The following is a 26,429-nucleotide window of genomic DNA, read 5'->3' as shown; positions in this document are numbered from 1 at the left end:
GCTGGAAATGCATTTTCTGGGGATCTGTCAGGGTTTCTGGCCCTCTTGAGGCTGGAAGAATTCCACACCTGCAATTGCACGTGCACAGCTGGCTCCTTCCTTGAGAACCCCCTCCGTGGGCTCTAGGTGTTACACTCAGATCAATCAACAAAAACTCAGGAAAAAAGCAGTGTTAGGAAGCTCTGCTGTGTTCAAAGGGGGTCAGGAAGGAGTGTGCTGGCACTGGCAGGTTTCTGAAATTACGTTTTTGATGGATTGGTTTTATCCTGATTTGTTTGCACACACATCCTCCTCTGAGTTCCTGAACTCAGCAAAGAAATAAGATGTGGAAATCTCAGTGCATGGAATTCATCCAAGCAGGACACAATCTGCTCCCCTCTATTCCTAACTGCCAGCTAATCCCAAAATTAATCTATTACTTCCTGCAGGACTTTTAAAAGCTGACCAAAAAATGGTTCATTTAAAGGAGCATCCTGCATTTTGTATTCCCATTTCCCAACAGCAATCATTGCAAAATCCTGCAAGCAGCATTCAAATCTTGTTTTAGGTGATTCAGACCAAAAATTGTCCAGAATTGTCCTTTTGAAAAGGTTCTGATTTCCTCATTGTAATAAATAAACTGCATTAATTAATTAACTGCCTGCAAGGAAAAAAAACAGAGACAAAATCCTCTGACTCAACTGGAGGAGTAAAACTCGAACATTTTTCTAGCAGGGGCTGCCCATGTGCATTAAATCCTTTTTTTTCCCTATTTGATGATATTTGACAGATATTTGATGGAGAGTTTTGAAATGGCTGTGTAGCTACCAGTTTTAAGGGCTTGTTCAGAGAGTATTTGTTGCTTGTTTTTCTGTGTCTTGTTCTATCCCTGGATTTTCAGCTCTTCTTTATCCCTTTGTCTCCAGCCTGATCTTTGTTCTTTTCAGACTTGCTGCTAGATAAACTCACATCATGTTGTTGATCCTGGTGGTTAATTAAGTCACAGGGCAATAAAAGATAATTATAAAATTAATTTCAGTAGTAATTTAATCTAGTGATTTACTACAATTCCACATTTATACAAGAGGATGGGATCCTGCAGTCCTGTGTTATTTATATAAAGGGAGTTATTAAAAGAAGAAAAAAGGCAAGGCCAACAAGAAGGTGATGTTCTCTTTGCCCTAAAAGGGAAGAGTCTTGGGAGTTTGAGTTCCTAAGAAGAAGGAAAATATGAAGACAGAGTGAGTTTATCCATTACTTGGATACTCTCCCAGCCTCCAAGAAATCAGAATCCCTCTAAACCAGAGATTGTGTCAGCAATAATGAGAATTTTTCATGAATTTAGTCTCCCAGCAAGGGTCCATAAAAGTTTGGGTGAGATTTTCCAGAATCTGAGCTGCTGACTTGGAGCAGGAATGAGGTACCCAGCTAAACCATCTATTAATAAGGATTATGGATATCTTAATCCAGATATTCCAAAAAATGATTCACTTTTTCTTACAGCAGCAAAACCACTTTTTGTGCTATGCATGGGGTGACTGCAGCTTGAACTAGCACAGAAAACCTGCAGATGTTAAAAATGAATTTATTTGTTCCCTACAATCATCATTCACCCTACAGGATACTGAGTCTCCTTATTAGATTAACTGTTTTTTGGGTTTTTTTTGTACACAACCAGGGCCAGACCCTGATGTTCTTTTCCACATTGGAAGATGTCTCCAGAACCAACCCCACGAGTGCCAAAAGTTCAGCAGTTCTCTGGATATTGAACCATTGGAGCCTGGGCCTCAGGATGAAATTCCTCTGCTGACAGACTTAAGCAGTGCATAAGGGGCTGATGGACTTGGAGACATTTTGCAGTTTATGAATTCAACCTTTCCTGCAGCTGCAGATTAATTGTTCAGATAACTCAGAGGCTGCATTAAGTTAACAAGGTGAAACCCATGCATAATCCTGTCGTGCATTTGGGGCTGCCCCAATGCTGTATTTGCATTGAGGAATCTAAAATCAGGCTCATTTTTAGCTGGAATAGTTTTTTACACAGTTCAAACTCACCAAGTCCATTATTTTTAATCTGTTGCCTACTCCACGCCACTGAGGAGAATCTGGGTGGCGTGTCTTAAACTGCTATGCAAATGATGCTATTTGTAAGTATTACCATAATTTAGTGCTTACAGTCATGTTCTCATTTCTAATAATTCCACCAGAATGGAGAGGCTTTTCACTGTGCTGCTAGCCTGCAGGATAGTCTTTCATCAAGAAGCTGAATTTTTTAATAACCTGCCAGCATCCGTTTGTGTGTGGCAGTGACACGACGTCTTCATTATCAAAGGAACCAGGTCCCTGCACTGCACCAGGACATGAAAGCACAAACTCCTGCTTTGATGTTTAAATGTGGATCATTACAATGGTGTTCCCTGACAAAGGAGTGTTTTAATCCCCTGCTCTCCTGTGCTGAGGCTGGGGAGGCTGTGAGTCCTTGTTTCAAAAGAGGGTAAACGTGGAAGGCAGGGAAATTGGAGAAACGTTCAAGGTGCTCAGAACAGCAGCAAGTTCCACACTTTGGAATCAGAGAGGTTGGATTGGGAGGGATTTTCAGGATCATCCTGATGCCTCAGTTTTCAGCTTTTATATTTTTCAGGTTCTGTGCTGCTTTTTGGGTGGGTGTGGGCTTCACATGAGGGGATGGTGAGCTCTGTGCACAGAGCAGGGACACAAAACAATTCCTGCTCCAGCTGGGCACCAAGCACAAATGACCCAAATCTCAGCCCAGGAGCACAAACCCCGTGGGCTGGAGAAAGAAAAACAAGCAGGGTGGGACTGCAGGGGCTAAAGCTGGAATGGGACAATGAACTGCAAGGTGCAAATGGAGCAGAGCTGATCCCAGGGACAGAGCCCGTGCCCGGCCGTGCATTTTGGGGCCATTTTGGTTCATCTCGGGTGCAGCCCTGGCTGGGCTCTGGTGCTGCCCAAGGTGGATCCATGGAGGAGATGCTGTCAATAAATCCCTGCTTTGTTCTGGAACTCTGCCCAGCCTCTGCTCCAGCTCAGCCCAAGGCATCGATCCCATCCCATCACCTCCCACCATCCCAGGCTGCTCCAAGCCCTGTCCAGCCCAGCCTGGGACATTTCCAGGGATCAGGGACCCAGAGCTTCTCTGGGCAACACTTTGGCAAAGGCCACGTCAGCACTGGCCTGGAATTGTCTGCTGACTTTGGGAAATGACATCAAATTCATTATTCCATGTTTGTTTCCCAACTTCCAACGTGTGTTTGCATTTAGGGGTTTCTCACTGGTTGTACCCAAGCTCGAGGCAGTGAAAAGGAAGTCTGGGCTCACTGTGGCCTTTCTGCAGAAGCCCTTAGGAACAGAATGAGAAAGGCACAGGAACAGGGAATGCCACTGCTATCAGGGACAGAACTGCAGTGCTGGCTCCTGGTTGTGTCCTGGCTCAGGTCTGGGGGCAGGCCCTGGACACATCCTGAGCTTTGTGTCCCACTGGGCTGGAAATTCAGGGTCTGCTTCATCCTGCCTGACTTGCAGATCAGAGGAATTATCCCTTCAGCTTTCTATCAGGAACTGTTTTATAATGTGAAATTATTCTGTATCTGTCAAACGCAGCAGAACTGTAATCAGCCCAATTTGAAACTTTAATATACAATATAATTCAATCAGCCCCAAATTTCAAACCCATTTTGATTGAATTTAAAAAAATCAGAGGAGCTATAATGAGTAGTTTATGTAAATTAAACAATTTTTCTGGATACATTCCTTCTGGCTTTAAAACCATTACATTAGGAATGAATTTGGCAAGATACACAGAAATATCAAATGCTTATTGAAATTAAGACATTTAAATACCAATGAATATTTAAACTACAAATAGTTCTTGGAATGCCAGAATAATGAAGTGTGGTTTCATATGGATTTTTCTGCAGTTAAAATGTATCATCTTCCAGCCTCTCAATCCTGGGGATTCTTAGGAATCCAGGAGTGCCTGAGTTCATGCTCTAATGTTTCCCTTAGTTAGATTTTTACAGATGGCTCTCCTTACCTGAACATCCCTGGTAATAAAACTTACAGCAGCTTAATGATCACCAAAACCTACAAGTGTTGTCTCATACAGGTTTAAAAGTTATTAATGAGGCAAATCATCCAGAAAAAATAACCCATAGAAAACCAGCTGAAAAACCAATCAGTTTGTACGATTTCAAATTAGTGGCGTTCAGCTATTTTAATCCCAATCCCAATTAATCTTTGTTTCAATAATTCCAAATTTCTATGGAAAGAATTCCAATGGAGATTAGGCTGTGCTGCCTATAAACCTTCCTTTATATGTCTTCACAAAAATATATAAAACTTTATATGTATAAAAAATGTATAAACCCTGCCTTTTATTGCATAGGAAGTGTTACAAATCCTTCCACAGTTGGCTGCCAGGCATTCCTTCATATTTTGGAATATTATTTTGGAATGTTTCCCTGTTTTATTTGAATTACTGCTGCTTTGTGAAGCCAGGCTGGGCTGTGATACCAACATTTACCTTCCAATGAAGGCTCAGGGAGGAGATTTGCAGCGAGCAGGGACCTCAGGGGACATAAAGGGCCAAGACAACACAGTTTTGTTACTCACACGAGCCTGGCTCTTGCTCCACACCCCGGGGCCGTGTTCCTGCTGCTCCCTCTGGATCCAGGGCTGGCATTCCAGGTGAGAAATGACATCACAGAAGGCAGTGCCATCTCCTGCACGCTCATCATCCACCTTGAAGAGCCAGCGCTGCACCTCCAGGTTGTCCAGGACCAGCTGGCTGAGGGCACGGAGCAGCTGCAGGGCAGGGACACAAAACCCTTCACACCTCCACCTCCCAAACATTGATTTGGGACATTTATTAATGCTTATTTTCCTAAATACGTGTGGGAAATGGATTTGTAGACAATTCTCAAAGCCTGACAGAAGGCTCACATAGTGTGATGACTTAGATGACTTATTTGAAAGACAGAGTTTTGCACCTTGGCTAAAGGAGCTTTAAGTTTCTATACATTGATTATTAAGATTATATACATTATTATATATTTATATATAAAATATTATATATTAGAGAATATATACTATATTTTAGACATTATATATTACTTATAGTGTAATTATTTATTTAAATAAGTTTCTATACATTCATTATTATAGTGACAACGTCAGTGATAACGCCCTGTGTACTTCATTGTGCACAGCAATCGATGAACAAAACCATCAAAGAAGTTTTTTCTGTCTAAGAGAGAGGGGGAAATGTGGGAAATGGATTTGTAGGAAATTCTCAAAGCTTAACAGAAGACCCATAGTGTGCATCCACATGCAAAGCTTGAGCTAAGAAATGCTGATTTAGAAATGCCCTGGAACAGGACAGACATTGCTGAGAGAGAAATGGGACTAGAAACAATTTCAAAGGATGGCCTTACAAATAAAACTAGATATTTTAGAGAAACAGAACTATGAAAGATGCATTGTAGGTAGGACCCACGAGGGGTAATTTTAGATGACTGGCTTTAAGGCATTTACAGCATGGTGTGGCCAAAGCTGATAGACCAAGAAACACTTGAATGTAATTAGGAATTAGTTGGCTTCTGACTGCAATGGCATGAATTATAACATCTGTATTGTCTGAAAATGGAATAAAAGTTTTTAAAACACCTCTGGGTCAGGAAAGGGCATAGTCCAACAATATGGGTTCCTTTTCTCAGAGGCGTTTGTGTTGTTACAGCTGTTTGGATGTGGATTGAAAGCTGCCTTTGAGGACATCCCTGTTTTCTGCACAGAGGAATTTGCTGCCCAGGTGTTGTTTTTTTGGTTTTGTCTGATGTTTTGGATCACCGTGAGTGCTCCATGAATGTTTGTGACAGGGAACAACGTGGGATGGACGATGATATTTGCAGAAATGTGCCAGGGTAGCACCAGCCCCAACAGCTGGGAAAGGCTGCTGCTGGAGAGGGCAGCCCATGGTTATAAATGCACGGAGGAGGTACCAGGCAGGCTTTATAAAAATGCTAATTATTTATTTGTGTATGTACACAGATTTAAATGGCTTCCAAATGCCTTTTGCCCAGCTGGTGCAGGATGCAATTAGCTTCTTAGAAACTGCAAATGACTTTGAACCTGCTGAAAGTATTCTCAGATCTTGTTGCATTGGCTGGAGTCTTCTACGTTTTACGGAGTAATTTGAGGGATTTTTGTTTCTTTTTTTTTAAAGATTGACCTAAAATACAATTACATGTGTTCCATTTGTGGCTTTTGAGAATCACATAAATGTGTTTTTCTTGAGGGCTCCCCCTACAGTAATGAAAAGGATCAATAATCCTGTAAGGACTGCACCAATCACAAAGAATTATGTGCTATCTTTAAGTGAAAATTGAATTGTGCTTTACCATGGTGTCACCTCACTTTGATTATTTAACCTAAAATGTCAATATTTCATACAAGCAAACAACAGAAGGAGAAATTCCATAACCCTGTAGGATGAACCAGAAGTATTGTTAAATAATTTACGTGAATCAAATAAATCAAACAGCTGTTTTGCAGGTCATTGATCATACATTTATTTCATCTACTGGAGAAGTAGCAATGGATTTGTGTAGCTTAGGCTGTTCAGTGCTAAAGGTGATTAATAAAAACTAAAGCAATGTGAAAAGCCTCTTGAAGAAGCAGGAGCACCTACAAAAAACCTTAGCAATGATTATTTTCCTGGATGAGAAGTAATACCACCATAAAAATGTTGAGTTTTTTTAAAATAAATATGTAAACATATCATTGTAAATTGCAAAATCAGCTTAGAGAATAAAATACTGTGGGACTGGCTGCAAAATAAACATGTAAAATGGAAGTACAGAAACCTCTTGTGCCTCGTAATTTCAGTTCAATAGGGTTTTGTTATTTTCCTACTGGTCATGCCAACAAGAGAGATGAATTTAGCAATGATAGGCTGCAAAGTAAAACTGCAAAGATGCTCAGTGGGAACAGGCTCATTGAAGGGAGATTTCTTCCCCTTAGAACAAGGATTTTTGGAAAATGTGCATCTTCAGTCACTGGTAAAATGGATTAATTCCATGACTTCACCAGCACAAGCTGTCTCAAATATTGGACCAAACACTTTTATATGCTCAAGCCCATGAAGAGCCCCAGGGTAATTGTGTTCCTTCCTGCCTTGGGCACAAACTGCATTTAATTGAGCCAAGAAAGGACCCAACCTCACCCAAGACTCGATCAAACCCATGAGGGTTTGGGAGTTACTAATGGGAAAATAGTTGGGAGTTACTATTGAAAAATAACCCAGCATCCAGAAAAAAACTGCTATGACTGTCAAAGTTCAGTTAGAAAAGAAAAATAAATAGCAAAATCCCTAAATGTGCCACAAAGTTTGCTAAAAATCCAATCCCAATCAAGAGGTTGGGTTGGCTTCAAGCAAAGCCCCTAAACGTGCCACAAAGTTTGCTAAAAACCAAATCCCAGCCTAGGCACTGCAGGTTAAATATTTGCAATATAAAACTTGATGAGGGTTTCATCAGTGGAGTTCTTGGGATGCCCCAAACGCTCACCTGCTCCCTGCTGTGGATGTCCCCCTCTCCAGGAGGGGTTGGCACTCCTGCACTGGCAAAGATCCTCCTGCTGCCAGACTTGGTGCTGCAGAGCTGAGCCACTGCTGGCTCTGAGCCCAGAAGTGGCACCTGGAGCTGGTCAGCCACAGCCAGCTCATCCAGGTGGGGAACACCCCCAACCATGTAGGCATCCCTGCCCTGGAGCAGACCCTGGAGCCTCTGCAGCGTCCTGGGGCTGTACTTGAGCACCGTGGCCAGGCACATGTGCTGCTCCTGCAAAAAGAGAGCATTTATTCTTCATTTACTCTTATGAAAAGTGGGGGTTTTTTGTTGTTTTTTTTTTCTCCTCCCCCTAATTCCAAATGTTGCCCACAATAAATACATTATTAATAGCAGGCTGGGTTATGACCTATCCTGTAGCTTAGCAGTTTAAATTGATAAAAGCTGTTGGGGTGAGGCTCCATAATCGTGCACATCTTTAGTGGGTTGGAAATGGCCTCGTTGGGAATAGAACTAATTACTACACATCTGTATTTATTTGATCCGTGTGGAATTATCCTTCTGTCAGGCACAGAGGCTGCTGGCCTTTGGATAATAGTGATTCATCTCAGCAACACTCCTGGCATGGTTTAACTCCAGAGCTCCTCAAAATCAATAAAAAAATGAAGAATCCCCCCCTCCCTATAGCAGGGAATGTATTTCACATACAGTTCAGGGTATTTGAAGTGATTCTCTAAGAATAAAACACTTTGATTTACAAAAGCTTTCAGTGCTTACATTAAATTACTGGGGATGCACATTTCCATTTCACAGGAGCTCTGATTGCTGATCTAAAGGAGCACTTAAGGAGAGGGGAGCAGTTTTGTAGTAGGGTTTTTTTTTGCTTAAAACACAAAGGTACCAACTTTTTTGAAGGAATTTTTCATTTCTTCCCCCAAAAAAAAAAATCTATTGCTGAACAAGCAGCTCATGACATACCCTACAAACTGAATTTAATTAAGAATATCAGTCATGGCAGGTGAAACCTCAGAAATGTTTTAAACAACATATATCCCATGCATATATTCCAATTATATTCCCAAAAATATACTGAGGAGGAGACACGTATAGAGAAATCCACTGCAATAAATTGTCGTGAACAAATCATAATCCCAACAAGGAGAAAATCATCTTCCTATTGAGATTTCATCTCATTTAGGCCTCAGGAATTTTCAGGATAATGTAAATCCTGGATTTGCCAGGGATTTCCAGCACTGAAGGACACAGAATATTTTCCTCCCAAGTCCTGGATGTTCATTGCCAGGGACTGAAGTAGAAATCCTGATTTGGATAGGGAGGATGGTGCTGGAAAAGAACACAAGGAATCTCCTTGGTGCTTCCTCACACCAAACACAGCTCCAAAAGTGCCCAGATCTCTCTGTGAAGGAGTTGAGCACCCTGCAAGGACAGCAGGGATGAGACAATCCCCAAAGCTCCAGCAGAAAAAGAGAATTTTCAGATGAAGTTTCAGATGAAAAGAACAGCAAACAAATCACCTGGAGCCCTTTTGCTTGGATCAGTTTTAAAGCCAAGCCCTTGCAAGCCCTGCTCCATGGATGGATTCCCTTTGCTGAGCCCTGGTCCCAGCAGGGCCTGGCCCAGCCCAGAGCTCTGCCTGCAGGAACAGGATCCATTCCCAGCCTGGGGCCAGTGGGGCTGTGGGGAGGAGATCTGCTTTGTGCCCCTCAATAATGGATTTTACAGCTAATTAAGGAGGTCAGGCTGTAAAAGCTGCTTCATTCCTGCTTTTTGGGAGGGCTAGAGATGCCAGGGTATATGGAAGTGGGAGGGAGAGCAGGGTAAAGCAGAACTGAGGGATTCCAGCAGGAACAGGGGATATGGGATTAACCAAAGTTCTTGGCTCTCAAAGCTGTTGATTTCTGTTTTGTTTTCAGCTGCCCAAGATCCCAGATCTGCCCTTGGCATCGGGATCACCAGGACAGCAAAGCTGCCTTCAGCTGGGCACACCTCAAGTGCAGGATCAGGGCCAGCTCTGCCTTTTCCACACATTTTCCAGTGCAGGGCTGATCTGTGCCTCTGGAATTGCTAAAAGGAGCCCTCTGAAGTGGCCTTCAAGCCACAATTTCATTGACTGGGAATAAATTTCGATCCATTAGGTGCAAAAAAAGCTTTTTATTCAATAACCCAGGAGAAAGCTGCTTTATAGTAACTTATAAAGCTCAAACCCTTACACAGCCCAAATTGGCACTGAAGCCAAGGGATGACCAGGAGCAGTTCAGAGCAGGTTCCTCTCCACACAGAGAATGTATTCATTAAAAATATTAATTATTATATGGTAAAGAACACATGTTAAATGAAAACAAGGTGTGTTTTGCACATTAACAGATGCATGGCACCCAAGAGCCATGGTCACCTCAACCTGCTTCACCTAAAATCTGGTGTTGCCCATTGTCCTGACAGATTTTGGCATTAATTTATAATTAGAAGTAACTATTGGGAAAATAATCTAGAGAAAAACCCTGCAATGACGGCTAAAGTGCAATTTAAAAAGAAAAAATAGCAAAACCAGCAGCAAGGCTTCAATTAAAGCCCCTAAATGTGCCACAAAGTTTGATAACAATCCAATCCCAGCCAAGACACTCTGCGTTTAATATTTAAATTAGAATATAAATACTATTTAAATTAGAATATAAATTTTAGAATATAAAACTATAAAACAATCAAATATATTCTTCACTGTGAAGTGTCCACTGCACTGCAGCATTTCCAGAAACACCGAACACACTGGACATTAATTAGAACATGTTTTAGCACACTGATTTAAATCTGACTTGACAGGTTTGGAACTAATTTTTATCTATTATTAATTGCTATTCTGGAACTATCACTTTTGTATTATTGGAGCTCATATTTATATATTATTCTGACGTGTTTGAAACTCAGATTTCTGTATTATTACCTAACTTTGTTTAAGCCTTGTTCTTTAAGGAGCTCTGCACTGGATTTAGTTGCAAGAGCCACTGCAAACACAGCAATGATTGAGTGCTGGGCTAGCCATAGATAAAATTTGAGCAATAAGAATGGTTTATTGCTATGATTTGCTTAGAGATATAAATCTATCAAGTTCCCAGTCCCAAGCACAGAGTCAGAAGGGACGAGAGCCTACAAATAGCCAATCTAGGACTATCTCAAGCAAGTCTATAAAGCTAAACCAGGATATTTATTTCCAATGCTCTAACTAGTAGTCTAATCAGTAAAGCCCTTAAACTTGCAATAATATTTCACTGATGTGTACCAGAGCGTTGCAAGTTATAAAATTTCCAATTTAATTTTACTGCATCCCTCAAGCTGTAGTAATTAGAAGACAAACTCACAGGGAAGCTGTTTATAGCTTCAGGGGTGAGAATTCTGAACCTGTCCTGCAGGTCAGCCATGTCCTCAGGGCTCCCAGATCTAACAGCTGCCTGCAGACCCAGGAGTTTATTGTAGTACTGCAGTAACTCCTCACTCAGAGCAAGGGGGCAGATGTAGATGACGTCCACGTTGGCATCTGAAACAAAGGGGCACAGTGCTCACTGCTGGGACAAGGGTGCCACACTCCCAACAGCCATGCCAGCATGCCCAACCCTCTGCTCACCAGCAGCCCTCCCTCATAAAGCACTGCAAATAGAGAAAAATGGGGCTTCACTCCCAGATCTTAGGGCTGTTTGCTGTGCTTCAGCATTTCTCTGCAGGCAGGGCAGTGACCCAGAGGAAGAGCTGCTTCCTGGGATTCAATCTGCACAACATATTGGGGCAGGATTTGGGAAGTGGTGCAGGGGGATTTGTGAGCCCAGCTCCCATTAACATCAATGGGAATTGAACTGCTTGGAAAATATATCCCATTAATGCCAGTAAATTATAAAACTGAGCCATTCAGTTGAGAAAGCTGAGGAAATTGCAATTTTCTACGCTGCCTGGATTTTCCATGGGCTGTTCCTACTCCTGTGCTGCCCACACAAAAGCTCAGGGTGGGGTGTCATTAATAACCATTGCTGGCATGGCAGTGTGCAGGGCAGCACGGTGGGGAAATCTGCTTTTCCTCATGGAAAACAGCTTGGGCTGAAGGGCTGTGTCCACACAGAAGGGAAATCTGTAACACGGGCAGTTTGGGAAAATTGTAACCACTCTGTTCTGCTAAAATATTAATGGCAATAGATGAGCTAATGAATTAATGGGCCTTGAGGCAGTGATAGGCAAAGAGCACTCCAAGATTTTGATCCAAACCAGTGGGAAGCCTTGCATTGTTTTATTGTGCACAAGTGCCAGGGATAAGTGCTATTGCATGGAAGGGCTGCAGCACAGCAAGGCCTGAACAAGGAAACCCTGAGCCAAATGTTGGACAGTGAATGAGAGATCCCATTGCTTGGCTTTGTTTTGCCAGAGCTGTAGGGAAATAATCCACATTTAAAATGTGAGGCCAGAACTCACCTGAGGCACTGAAGTACCACAGAGCCCACAAGCACAGTATTTGTATAATTATTTACCAGATCACTATTAAAAATAACTAATGGAAGAGTTCAGCACCATTCTCCAGTCACTACTCAAGTGCAAAACTGACAACTCAGGTGAATTTGGGAATAAAAAGCTGCAGCACATTTCACTGCTGTGGCACTGCCCTACAAAGAGAGATAAAGTCTCCTCAGGACACAGGGGGGCTCCAGGGAGAGTTTCACTCACAGGAGATCACAAACAGCAAGGAAATCCTCGGCTTTTCCAAAGAAAAACCAAACCAAAATGGAAAATCTCAGTGCTCCTCTGCCAGGCACAGGTAAAGCACATGATCCAGTCCATAATTTAGTCAATAGTTCACTAGTTTGTATCTTCCTCGTAGTCTATTTTACAGCAGAACCAATTTTCACGTTCAGAAATCAGAAGAAAAATGTTTAATGTGTGACTTTGTCCCTTTAAGTTTCTATCATTTAAGAGCCAAAAAAAATCCACATTAAAAAAATAAATAAAAAACCAGTACAGTGGAAAAGAAACAGTATTAGTGCCTAGATAATATATAAAGGCAATTACATTATTATTTTAGGCAACTGTAAATTTCTGGACATAATATATTTTTGTTCCAAACTTACTAAATGGCATTTATAAAATAATAATGATCCTGAAATATACATGAATCATGTAAAATATGTCATTCCAGGGAGCCAATGCAGTTGGTCACTGCTAACTAATATCCTTCCCTGCTTTGCTTAAAAGAAGCCTGCCAGGAAAAAAAAACCCAAACTTTTAAATAGATGCCTTATGCCTCATTTGCTGATTTAAAAGGAAAAAAAAAAGGGTTTAAATAAGGGCTTGCTCTTTTGGAGCACATGTTTCTCGTGGGCTCCCTCATTTTGGGAGCCCTGAACACTCTGTGGGGCTGAGCAGCTCACAGGAGAAGCTGCTCCACCTCAGCAGAGAGGGGCAAAAATATCCATATTTTTTATGGGTAACATGGCCAGAAACGCCACAATTCCTTCTCAGCTTCTCCCCGCTCTATATTTAATATTAATAATAATTTTAAAAAGTGTTTGTGCTGTTTCCTTTCAGGGGCAGCTGGGGGAATAACCAGAGAGCAGGGGCTATCACATACCCAGGATGTCAGAGCCTGTGCTCTATAGTTAATATTAATAATAATAATTTTAATATAATAATTTTGTTTGTGCTGTTTCCTTTCAGTGGCAGCTGGGGGAATAACCAGAGAGCAGGGGCTATCACATACCCAGGATGTCACAGAGCCTCCCCATCTGCAGGTTCTGCTGGACAGCAAGGTCAGGGATGTGCTCACGGATGTGTTGGGAATATCCTGGAAAACAAGGAAAGCCCCCCTCAAACTGTAGTCAGAAACCCCTGGCACAGATTTGGGGGGGAAAAAAAAAATCAGATTTCTGGATTCAAAAAAGCTGGGAAAAAAACCCTATTTGAAATTTCACAGCACTCATTGCAGCATTTCTCTGAATTTACTTTTATTACTGATGTAACTTCACATTTTTCTCTCATTTAAATACAGACCTGAATGTTACAGCCCTACAGAGTTTTCTAATTTAACCATGCAGACCATTTTGCTGGGAGTCTTTCATGTTGCTAGATAATTTTTTTTTTTGTAAACACTGGAGAAGAAAAAAACCCTGACACCATCATTAAGCAAGAATCCTGGTAATTTTGTCCTTCACACAGATAAAAGGCACCCAAGCCACTTCATTAAGGAGATGTCTCAGTGCTACCTGCTCACTTTGTTGCAGAGGAAAGGTGAGTGACAGCCTGTCTGAGCCTGGATTATCTCTTTGCAGGTCACAATTCCAGCTGATTCCCTGCTCACGTTCAAAAACACTGCAGGAAACGACAGCAGCACTGTAACTATAATTTTTTGAAGGCTGTAATTTTCAAATTGGTGGAATTCCAAAGGAATTGTGGTGTCTGTGCAAACAGCCACAGCTCCACTGACAAGCACCAGCAGGGATATTAATTGTTTAATCCATCAGGATTAGTCCCAATTTTCAGTATTTGCCATAAAAACGTGACTGATTCAGGAACAAGATCCTTACATTTCCATATATCTGCACAAGGAAAATTATCAGAAACTCAGGGAAAGCTTAATTTGGCTAAAATCTGCTCAGTTATTTCAGTGCTTTCGTGTAGAGAACAGCAAAGTGGATATTTCAGCCTAATTACAAAGACAATTACTGCAAGTGATCAGCATTCTAAGGTGCTGTGGCAATTGCACACAGAAGATCAGAAAATACAGAGAAATTTAAATTACCAGTTTAATTTTTGGTCATTTCTTACCAAACTTACATTACAGTCAGCACAGTGGTACCAGACACTTGGAGAAGTCATCTAAGTAAAATATATTGATTTTAGGTTTTTTTTACTCCTCTAGTATTAAGCTACAATAATTAGAAAAAAGCTTGCTCAGAGTATTTAAACTTTAGTCTCAAGGCTTCATTTTGTTCTCCCACCCAATTTTAAGGCACGAGAAATGCTGCCTAATATTTTCAAACCATTTAAAAGTCAGCCTCAGAATGCCGTGATTTCCTTACCCTGAAAACATTGGGTTTTAAGAATAGAGCCAAAAAATAACATGCCAACATCACTTGGAAAGCCAGGAATTATTTGAAAGGAACAACAAAGTGGCAATTAAGTAAGTTAAAATCTGCATTTTGCTCAGGCTCTGCAGATGCAGTGCTGTAGCACTGTACTTTGCAGAGGGAGGTTAATAAACCATATTAAGTGACAATATATTAACTTGCACTGGCATGACCCCATTAGATTTAATGAGGAATATTCACTGCTGGTGAATCCTCACCCTCCCACTGGGCAGGATGAACCACATTCCTCCTGACCCACCTTGAGCATTCCCAACTCCACAACTGGACACCTGAGAAATCTCATTAAAGGGTTAATATTCCTTTTCTTCCAGTTTAAACAAACCCCAGGCCAAATAAATGCAATATATGGTGATCCCAGCCTCATGTTCCAGGGCAGCTGTGCCATCAGTTCTGGTTCCTGGACAAGAAATTCCAAATGGTGCCTGGAATTTGGGATGTGGACAAAGGAGCACTTGGGAGTGGGACTGGGTTTGGCATTCATGACTCCAAAGTGCAGGAGCAGTGCCAAAATAGGAGGAATTAATTCCCCTTCCAACCTCAGCCCTTTAATGACCCTTTAATTGACATTTCCTTAATAAATTCTGCTCATCTCCAAGTGGCTTCTCCCAGCAAAGAATCCTCAAAGGTTCATTGGAGAACAGGAACAGCAGAGGGGGACAGGACAGAAAGTTCTTGGGCAGGATCTGAAGGGGAAGGAGGAAAAGGAGCTGGGATCACTCACCTGCTGCTCCCCAGGACCTGGGACAGCTCTGGGAAACAACAGCCAAGGTTTCATCAATAAAACTCAATTTTTCTCTGTGCTTGGCACACATTTGTGGCAGTAAATCTGATTTAAAGGTTCAAATTAATTTCTCCTCACTCTGCCTGACAACAATCCTTCAACACTGGATTCTGCTTTGTTTTTTAACTGTCCTAGAAATCCCAAGTTTTTGTCTGGGTGAAATAAAAGGAACCATTTGCTCCTCCCAGCAGTACAATTCAAGCCCTTCACCATCCCTTTTCCTGGATGATTTCCAGAAACTTGACGTGAATCTGAAACTGTTGTGAAATGAGAAATTCACCCTCCTGCCTCTATCACCATTCCTTGGAATCCCACCTGCAAGGGAAGAAAAATCAGACTCTGATTTATCCCAAATGCTGAAATCAAGGACACTGAGCAGAGAATTTCAGGTTTTATTCCTGATTTACAAAACTGAACAGAGAAATCACTGAGTATCATCAAACTTTGGTGTCTTTTTGTTAATCTGCTCTGTCCCAGGTTTTGTAGCTTAAAAATTTTTTATGGTAGCAAAAGGTAGTAAAAAATAAAAACACTGCTGAAATCAGCTGGCAATTCACATGTTTAGTCCTTTTTGACTGAGCTAAATATTTGCTGTTTAAGTTTTCCAGCTTCCTCTAAACCTACTCCAATAATTCTTAATTTTAAATTATCAAATGTGCAGGAGCAGAATAATTAAACATAAAAAAATTTTATTGTTAGATTTTAAAAGTTTTTAGTGTAGGGATTTTATGTTTTCACCGTTCAAAATTTTAAATATTAGCTGTTCTTAAAATTAGATCAAATCAAAATTGCTGTTTCTCAAAATCAGTCTAAATCGTATCACATCAAAAGAAGGAAAAAATCCCCAAATATTTCCATTATATTTTAATAAACTTATCATGATTTAATCCATGTAAAATCCCTATGGAATACTGGAAATATCCAGACATAGTTGCATTTAATAGAACAAGCAGGAATAACTTTTCCAAACAGCACTTTCAAACCCCTCTTTTAAAGGGAAGAATTTATATTTTTTTCAATATTTTAACCTACTTATATAGGTTTTCTAATTTTCTAAAAAAATATCTGCACTCAAATTATCTTTCTTGTATTTTCTTCCTCATTAAGGGGGAGATTCCACTCAAATCCTACATCTCTAAATTCCTGTATTTACAGCACAAGGCTGTGAAAATCAGGGCCTGGGCTCCCAGTGAAGTGCTGAAAAAGTGGAATTTCCCTGGAGTTTTACCATTTACTTAAGAGGTTGAAATAATTTAAAAATCTTCTATAAATCCCCAAATCCAGCAGAAGAACAGAGACATAATGATTAATTTTTGATGTCAGCCTGTTTTGATTATACTGAGGATTATTTTAATACGACTTTGAAAACATCTGGTGTGCAACAACTCTGCTGACTTTGGAATTCACACACCTAATTAATAATTGCTTTTTTTCTGCCTAAATGCTCTCCTCCACGTTTCTATCCAGTTTAGAACACTGGAATGTCTAAATTATTTTTAAATTGTCCTGGTTTAAAATAGGATTCAGTCATGATTCAACCTGGGATGGTCACAAGACTTTAGGACAGGTGTAATTAGAAGGAGCTGTTGATCAAATGTATATTTAGGTTAGACACAGTCAGCAGGATCAGGGAATAAAGGGCTATCTGGGCTGCCAAACAGAGTTTAAAACTTATTTACCATCTTCATTAATTCAGGTCTTAACCAATTCACTTTACAAAATCCTGAAGCTCTCAGGTCAATTAATTTGCTGTGTAAATACAAATTATAAATGCAGTTAGGAGCGTTTTGACAAGGATTTCATGTTTTAGGAGATTATCAGTGCGTCCTAGAAATTCCCAAGAAATCATCCTCTTAATTTCTCAACACCTCCACTTTGCCATTACGTGGCAGGAACCAGCTTTTCGGCTCCCCCAGTTCATAAATGTAATTAAATAATTACATTAGTGCTAATTAACATGAAACTGCAGATTATTTAAGCGCAAAAAACACTATTCAACTTCTTAATTATTCTTGTTCACACAGCATTTCCTTTTGCTCAGGCGCCCTAGGTGCAAATAAAGCATCCCATCTGCTCGTAATTAGAACTAAATAATTTCAGAGAATGTAGCTTATCATTTTGACTGCACATTTGATTAAAATCAGTGTACAAGCAATATCCTGCCTTATTGCTGCACCAGCACCGGCGTGCACGGGCCCGGCATCGCCTCTCATTAAAGGAGCCTGCAAACATTATCTGTTATTTCAGAGGGAAAAAAAAAATACACAACTTTTTAGTTCATTTCATACAGATGAAAGCAAATTACAGCAAATCACCTCTCCACTGAATAGAGGCCCCCACATAATGACTTTATTTGCTTAATCCCCAAATTAAACGGCATTTCGAGCGAGGGCCCTGTGTTATTACTCTCATCATGTCGAGAACATTTTCCTGCCGAGACCAATTTGAATAAAACAAGGGGCCTTCCTTGAACTCAATCAAGGAGTCATAATGTGGTGGGTAATAGAGGTTGCTGATAGATTTGCAGGCAAAAGTGTTATACCTAATGATGGGATATGGATAATAGTCCTCCTGGAGGTCCTGATGCGATTCCAGTTGGCTGCCAGATGCTAAAAATCAAGAAGAGCATTGATCAGTGACAGGAAGCTGTAGTGGATTCATCTAGTCAAACTTCAGCTGTTTTTCCACTGTACAGTTAAGCCAGGCATAAATTATATTAATTGATTTAATTACATACTTAAAACATCTTCCCCAATTAATTTAATTAGGTGGCTACATGAAGCTACTGGCAGGGGAAGATTAGAGGCTGCTCACTTAATTAACAGAATATGAATGAAAAAAAAAAGAAAGCAAACATAAATGAAATTGTGAGCACTAATTAAGAGGCTGTCTGCAAACTTAAATACTTTCTGACAAAGTGGTGACAGGAATGTAGACAAGAGAGGGATTTTTTTTTTTGCAGCAAATTAAGTGCCACAAGGTATATATAAGGAACTAAGGTAATGCAGTTAAAACATTGATTTTCTGACAGAACCACTGAAGCCAAAGAGAAGGGACATTTTCACCAGAAACACTGCGACAGATTTTGCAGCCACAAAGGCTGAATTGCTGATGAAAGATGAAATATGATCCTTGGACAGGGGGATGCTTACAGGGGGAGCAGGATGGGAGCAGCAATGTTTGCAGAGGCAGCGCTGCAGCACCAGCTGCCAGCAGCACACACCTTGGCCCTGCTGCAGAAATTCTCCAGGTGTCTGCGCCGTGCTGCCCTCAGGGCACCCCTCAGCCGTGCCAGGTGACTCCAGGAGCGCCAGGAGGAGCTGAGCACACCTGCTGCCCACTGCTGCTGCTGTCCTGAGCCTGGCACGGGGCTGGTCACACCTGCTGCCCACTGCTGCTGCCCAGGGCTGGTCACACCTGCTGCCCACTGCTGCTGCTGGCCTGAGCCTGGCACGGGGCTGGGACCCACCCTGTGCCCCCCTGTGCTGCCCCCCTGCCCAGCTCCATTTGGGGTCTCTTCCACAGCTGGCTGATTCTTCATCATGGACAAAATGTCACTTTTGGTGGGATTCTCTTTAAAATCCAAGTCCGAGGTGATTTGTGCCAACTTTTGGCTGTTGATGGTGGCCAGGGGGACAGAGTGGTCTTCGAGGAGCTTTTCTGAGGGTTCCAAAAACCCCACAGTGCTCCCCCAGGAGGAATGATGGAGGTGTTGAAGGGTCAGAACACCTGGAGCTTTCTGGAGAACAGCAATGTCCAAGCAGGGATCCTGGAAGGGTTGAGCTGTTTGTGGGGGCTGTGGGAAGAGAAGAATCACAGATGGGCTGTAAATGAGGGGTCAAAATGCACTTTTTTGTTATTTTTTTATGACTTGATTGAGGGGATTTGTGAATCTGAAATGCACTGATCCTGGTTCTGTCCACCAGAGCCACAAATCCTGCCCAGCTCTACCATCACACCCACTGCCACACAGAAACCTCCAGGGTAATGCAAAACTCTGAGCAATGTAAAAAAAATATACATCAGTTGCAGCAAGGAGTGCTTGATTTACCAAATATAAAAATGAAACTTTACAGATTCACTGGACTAAAATCAGCAAGTAACTGCAGTGGCATTCCTGCACTGAGGCTGCCTCCACCTTTCCCAGGAGAATGGGAAACATCCTTCCATAAAAATGCAAATGGGGTAAAGCTTGGAACAGAAACATTCCAGCACTCCCTAACTCCTGGCAACTTCAGCCAGCAACTCATTAGCTCTGATTTCCAATCTAAGGGCACTACACTCACACTATTTTTGGGTAATTATTTTTATTTATTTCAACATCTCACTGGCACTAAGAGAGATGGGGAGGGTATTATTACAGCTCTGGAGTGAAAGGACACAGGGGATGGCTCCCACTGCCAGAGGGCAGGGATGGATGGGAGTTTGGACAGGGATTGTTCCCTGGGAGGGTGACAGGGGCTGGGATGGATTCCCAGAGCAGCTGGGGCTGCCCCTGGATCCCTGGCAGAGCCCAAGGCCAGGCTGGACGGGGTTTGGAGCACCCTGGGATGGTGCAAGGTGTCCCTGAGCTTTAGGGTCCCTTCCACCCAAAACTATTCCATGATTCCACAATCTCCATTTATCAAGTTTACTTTCTCTCTCATTTTCACACCTCCTCAACAGAACAAAAGTCAAAAAGTCTGAAAAGATGGAGCAAAACTCCAGAGATTTTGTCACAGAACACAGTAATTATCCACAAAAGAAAGAAATGTCCCTTTTCCACGGGGATCAGGAACAAAGAGCAGGCACTGAGCAGTCAAGGTCAAAGTCCCCCAGAGTCTTCTGTAAATAGAAAGGGAAACACCACATTTGCTTAACTGCAGTGAGGGAAATGGAGATGAAGCATTCAAAAACTCCTTTATAACAGTAAAGATAGTTAGTTAAGCACTGGAACAGATGGCCCAGGGAGGCTGAGGGGTTGCTATCACCCAAAGTTTTCAGAACAGGTTAGAAAACAGCTGTCTGCAATATTACAGGTACAAGTGATTCTGCCTGGAGGTCTGGATAACCTCCTCACATCCTTTCTAAACTAATTTTCTAAGATTCTGTGAAAAAAAAAAAAAAAAAAACTCAGACAAATTCAGGTAGAAGACTTGAAAGAGCAGAAATTGGGAATACACAAAGGATTTGTTATTTTATTTCAGTATTTACTGGACGTGGTTCAAACCCTCCTGAGATTTACAGTCCCTCCTTAAACCAGCCCTGGTGAAGACAATAAAAAAACACAAATAAAACCCTCATTATCCTCACTGAGTGACCCTTCCATCAGTTACCTGTGTCTGAGGGGGAATGTGCACCTCAGTTTGCAGCTGCTGAGCTGGACACCTCCACTCTGGCCTTGATCTCCTTGTTGAAAGCACGGAGTTGCTGGAAGGGAGTGATGGAATGCTCCCTTTACTAGAGGAATATGTGCCATAAACTGCTTCCTTTGGCTTTGGGAGGGTGATGGTGTCTGTGCTCTCAGGGTCCAGCCTGACACTGATCTCTCCTGTGCAAATAAATCGTGGATTGCACTTTTTATCAACTTATTATCAGTTGTTAATTTAACCATGTGGCAAACAGGAGCCTGATCATCTGGTCAAAGTCATGATTCCCAGCACCCAGCACTGGGCAGGGCTTCAGATTTGGGTGCTTAAAATTTGAAATGTGCAGGTAGGAGGAGCCCAGAATGAACAAGAACCAAACCCTCCCAGACAAAGAAATCTGATTCCAACCCAGTTGCAAGACACAGGATTTCCCTGTGCTTTGTGCCCTGCAGAACATGGTGAGTGGGAGATAAAAGCTGGGAGTGAAGCTGGAGGTGCAGCTGAAGGCTGTTTGCAGTGCTCTGTACTCACCTAGAGCTGGTTTCTTGTGCTGCCTGGGGAACTGAGGGCCAGGAGCTGCTCTGGGCACGGCAGGAGGGGCTGGCAGAGCTCTCAGTGCTGCTGGGAGGATCAGCCTCTGCCCACTGGGGCTCAGGGCACCTACAGGGAGATGGAACTGCTGAGCAATTCCAGCTGGGAATGACAAGGAGTTCTTGGCAATGAAGAAAGAATTCCAAGTTCTGCATCAACACCACAAAAGCAGCAGTTTCCTTTAACTGAAAGATTCCTATCTTAAACAGTCAATATTTTACCTTGAAGGAAGGTGAGCTGTGCCTATCAAACTTGATAAATACATGTAAGATATTGCAGCAGTGCTAATTCTGAAATATGTTTGTATATCTATTAATTGCGTTGCTTGTACAATGCAATTTAATATGCAGAATAGGTGAGAATCAACTCTTGCAAAGCACAATATAATCATAGAATTCCCACTAAAAACTGATTGCTAAAACAGTGCAAGCCTAGTTAAGACTGGGCAATTAATAACCAGCTGTTAATGATGATAGTTTGAGTGGCATTTAGACCAGAACCTCCACCACACAGACAATTCACAATTCAGATGAACCCTGTGAGTTCCAGAGCTCCCCAGGGTGATGCTCACAGGACACACTCCACACCCTCCATCACCCTACACCCTAAAGTTCACCCCACCCTTTGCAATGTCTGAAATCACAATTCTGGGAAGCCTGGAGGGGGCAGGAAATTCCATTCCCAAACATCTGCTGGAAGCAGCAGCACCCAGGGCCCTCTGGGACTCACCTTTCGGGGTGTCCCCCTCTAGCAGGGGCAAGGGAGAGCCCAGGGAGAGGAAGGCAGGCAAAGCCCAAGGGCTGGGGGCTGTGGGATCCTTCCCTGTCCTCTGACTGCACACCTGGGAGAGACAGAACCTCCTGTGACACAGGGAATCTGGGATTTACACATTTACACATCCTCTACTCCTGCAGCAATAAATAATAAACAGAATTTCTGCTGTGACTGTTTCATTAAGAATTAACAGCGCACCACTCCTTTTATTACTTGTGAACATGCTACAGTATTGTCTACTGTTGTTGCTTCAGTCATTGAAAATAAAGTTAATTAAATTTAATTGATGCCTTGTGTACTATTTAATGAAGGGATCTCAGGAAGTTTGTATTTACACTACTCTCCTTGAAACTGAGCAGTCTTTCTTGACAAAACAGTGTTAAAAATATAAAATGCATACAGCAGGCCCAAGGAAGCAGAAGGAGAAAGAAACAGTTTAAAATATTAGCTTTTAATGAGTGATTACCAAGCTTTTAGTGCAATCCAAGCCATGACTGGGATCTTGGAGCACTGTTGTGTCCTAATTATTGAATAACAGCACCCAGCAACTTTCTAAAAAGAGAAGGAACTCTCAGGAGGGAAATGAGACAGATCCAAATTAACTATTCCAATCTTTCCTCCCAATTTGTCTAACAGTGCTGCCCACAAGAGATGAGGGAGAGAAAATCTGCACTTTTTATCATCACAGAGAACCTTTCAGAGCAATCCCAGGCCCTCATTTCAGTTATGGCCATTCTGGAACGTTCTGTTCTAAGGGATGGAGGTGGATGAATCCTCATGTCCTGGTGTTCCAAGAAAACAGCAATAACCATGAACAAAGGTTAACTTCATGCCTGCTGCCATGTAAGTGATACTGAGAAAAGGAAATCATAATCCACATTTTCCTGCTCACCCTCAACCCAGCAGTCTGGTGAGGCCACAACAAAAATATATAAAAAGGTAAGAAATTGAATTAAACAGTGATTCCTCTTCCAGACTGTTGCTGGTGCAGCAGTAGGGCAGCACTGATTTAACTCCTGGTCAGTTTTATCCTAATTGAAATCCCAGTTATGAGGTTTTGTTATGATAAACAGCACATGAAATATATTTGTTTTCATTGTGTTCATAGAGATGGAATAGGCTGCAAGGAAAAGCAGTTCAGGTGCAGTGTGTGAGTTCAAAAGCAGCCTGGAGGCTTGGGGGTTTTGATTTTTTTTTTTAAATTGGAGACAGATATTTAATTCTTTTGTGCTGCATCCATTAATTTCTATAAAGTCCATGGCAGGTGTGATGTTAGAACGACAGCTGATGGAACAGAAATGGAATTTAATTTAATTTAATCTCTCACTGACACTGCCCAGTGCCACCATCAGCAGGACAGGAGCACAGGGAGCTGATCCCGAGCAGCTCCCCATGAAAATCCCAGCCCTCCCCTTCACCCCCAGCACCCTGAGTGCTGCTCTGGCTCCCTCCTGGAGACCTCAGGGAGACACCAGAGCAAAACTGCCCAGCTGCTGCCACTCTGGGAGTTATTGCCACTAAAATCACACCAACACAACCATAACAAGACCCCAAACATAATATTAAGTACTGCAAGAGAAAGGTTTTAGTTTTAACATCACTGCTTCACCATGAGCACTTCAAAAATTCAGTTTTGCAGGGCTGGAAGGGAGCTCTTAAATTGCAGGGCAGACCAAGGCTGACTTGCCTTAAAATATGCTTGGAGTGTGCTAAAAAACTATTTTTTCATTTCAAGTGCTTCTGAGTGTAATTAACCTGGGACACAAGGAAAACAATTCTATTACCCTTTCTAAAGTGTTTTTCTCCTGTGGATAAACCTCTCTAAATTTTTTTTCTTCTTGCTTCATTTTAAATAGGGCACTTGTTGGAACACCACAGGGATTTTTCTGATTAGTTCTCTATTTGTTTTCTTTTTACCTAGCAATATTTAACTAGAACATTTTTTGTGGGTTTTTTTGGTAAATATCTTTGTAAGTATTTTTTCTTCCAGTAAAAGAAACAGAGATTGGTATTAAATACAGAGGAAAGAGGAGTATTGTGTACCAGGAAAAGAGATATGAGATCTGGTAAATAAATATCAGAAAATCTGAGGGTTTGATAGCGATGGGGAAAAAGGGATATAACAGATAGATGGAATGATAAATTAATCTTCTCCAAACTGTCAGATTTGCTGTTAAGAAGTTCCTGCCAGGATTTGATGGACACAGCACTCACCCCTATAAAGGGAAAGAGGAAGCACAGCAAAATAAAACCAATGGAACTAAGGTCACTTTCCAGGATGTTCAGGAGCCCGTCAGGAAAGGGCTTGGAGAGGGTAAGTTTAACTGGAAAAATTTGGAATTGCATCTTTAACAATAGATCTTGTGTTATCCTTACCTTCTCTAAGCTCTTAAAGTAGCCAGAGATGGCTCTGAACTGTCAATTTGGAAAAAATTGAGCTTTGCACCCCTTTCCTGCTCCCCCAGAAACCCAGATCCACCAGAACTCCTCCCTAACAGGTGGGACAGAGGATGAAGGGAGAACTTTGGTGCATCCCACATCTGCTCTGTCAAACAGCAGCAGCACAGAAGGGAGTGAGGCAGATAATTGCTGCCTTGAAGCACAGGATGCTTTCCTGGTGGGCAGAGGGCCAGGATTTTGTGGGATCAATCCCTGCTTGGAATTCAGGGTGAGCTCCCTCCCTGTCCAGCTGTGAGCAGCAGCCCGTGGCATCCCAAGCAGGCACAGAGCTGGCAGGGAACGCTGGGCTGCACACAAACAGCTTCAGCAGCTCTGCCTGCACCCCTGCCTGGCAAAATCACACTCCAGCTCCAATTCCACATGACAAGAACTGGATAAAAACTTCAAACAAATGGTGACCTTTCAAAAGATTAATTTGTTTACCAACAAAACGTTCTGCGTTTGTCAGGAGAGATGGGGTGACCTTCACACTCCCATTTCCAGGTTGAGAGGATGCTGACTGCACTCATCTGTTACCTTAACTCTCTCCCAGCAATTATTTCCTTTTTATTTTTAGTGACAAGAGGATTTTATTCAATCACCGTGCTGCTTATTATGATCACACACCCTAATACAAATGCAAGGAGCTTCTTTTGATTTACTGTAGTGTGACATCAATTTGTTTAAGTCTCATCCTGCCACCACTGCCAAACTCTGCTTTGGCTGTAATTAGAGCCACATGCCTGGCTTTAAAACACAATCAGCTCTGGGCCACCAAAAAACCTGGATTTCTTCTACATCTTCCTCCAGTCACTTGAAATGAAAGGAATTTCCCTGCTTTGCTTTATAATTTTGAAAATAAATACACTTTCAGGGATAAGCGTTAATGATTAGCAGCATGCAAATGCTGAATAAAGAATGAATAATTGAAGATATGATTAGAATGGTTGTGCTCAAACAAGTGAGCTTAAAAAAAGCCTCAGAATCACTGCCATCACCATTAGAGCCACACCAGATAAGATGCAACTCATAAAGGCTAGAAATCATCACCATATTAAATTCTACCTCATGAATAAATGAAAAGGTTCCTAAGTTTACAGTATAATATACATTTATAAGAAAACAAGGACCCAAAAGTGCCAGTATAATTCTATAACAGAACAGCAGCCCTATGAAAACAGAAGGTAGAGCTTTGAATCTTTTCTACATTGCAGCAGTACATCAGAATTATTTTTGCTGCAATTCAGATTACTGTTCCTTTGGCTGGATACTCCATGGGAAGTATACATATTTAATAATTATCCACTCATCATTTTTCATCTCTCATCCAGATATAAACTGCAAAAAAAAAGTGATGCCCAGTGTGTGTTTCAAACAGAATTACAGCCTTCATTTTAAAATAACTACAGAACTTGGCAGAGGATGAAGCATTATTATTAGACCCAAAAAGGTCCAAAAGGGCAACAGTTCATTGTTCTTAGTTTCTATAATAAAACCCAGCATCAGCAACTTTATAATACCAAAAGAAGAAGAAAAGACATCACTTTTGGTGAAACAATGAAACCCTGACTAATAATTTTTCCAACTAGTGGAATGGCAGGATAATAAAAAGTCCGGGTAGATTTGTGCTTGACCCCTCAGGTCACCTCCAACCCCGACTTTTCAACCTCACAACTCTCTCAGCCGCTCAGCCCTCCCTGGAAACTCCTGAATGGAGGGAGACAAGCAATTAGTTTGGAATTTAATTGGAATTTGCTCGGACGCGGGTGATTTTGGGGGTTTTTTTGGGGAGCCGCTC

General features: G+C 41.8%; 1 protein-coding gene across 1 annotated transcript in view; it reads right to left on the bottom strand.

Moving 5' to 3' along the window:
- IQCH (IQ motif containing H) overlaps positions 1-26,429 on the bottom strand; it is a 50,907-nt gene that overhangs the window by 19,989 nt on the left and 4,489 nt on the right. Inside the window, exons 5-13 of the mRNA XM_058033408.1 lie at positions 22,148-22,259; positions 21,359-21,487; positions 20,795-21,009; positions 18,703-19,275; positions 18,022-18,088; positions 13,312-13,395; positions 10,937-11,112; positions 7,563-7,835; positions 4,612-4,803 (exon numbers count right to left, since the gene is read on the bottom strand). Coding sequence (XP_057889391.1) covers positions 4,612-4,803; positions 7,563-7,835; positions 10,937-11,112; positions 13,312-13,395; positions 18,022-18,088; positions 18,703-19,275; positions 20,795-21,009; positions 21,359-21,487; positions 22,148-22,259 — 1,821 coding nt within the window. The remainder of the gene's footprint in view (positions 1-4,611; positions 4,804-7,562; positions 7,836-10,936; positions 11,113-13,311; positions 13,396-18,021; positions 18,089-18,702; positions 19,276-20,794; positions 21,010-21,358; positions 21,488-22,147; positions 22,260-26,429) is intronic.

The sequence above is a fragment of the Melospiza georgiana genome, chromosome 13 (genome assembly GCF_028018845.1).
Source record: "Melospiza georgiana isolate bMelGeo1 chromosome 13, bMelGeo1.pri, whole genome shotgun sequence".
Taxonomy (NCBI): domain Eukaryota; kingdom Metazoa; phylum Chordata; class Aves; order Passeriformes; family Passerellidae; genus Melospiza; species Melospiza georgiana.
Note: the sequence above shows the minus strand (reverse complement) of the source record. Positions and strands in the feature narration are given on the sequence as shown.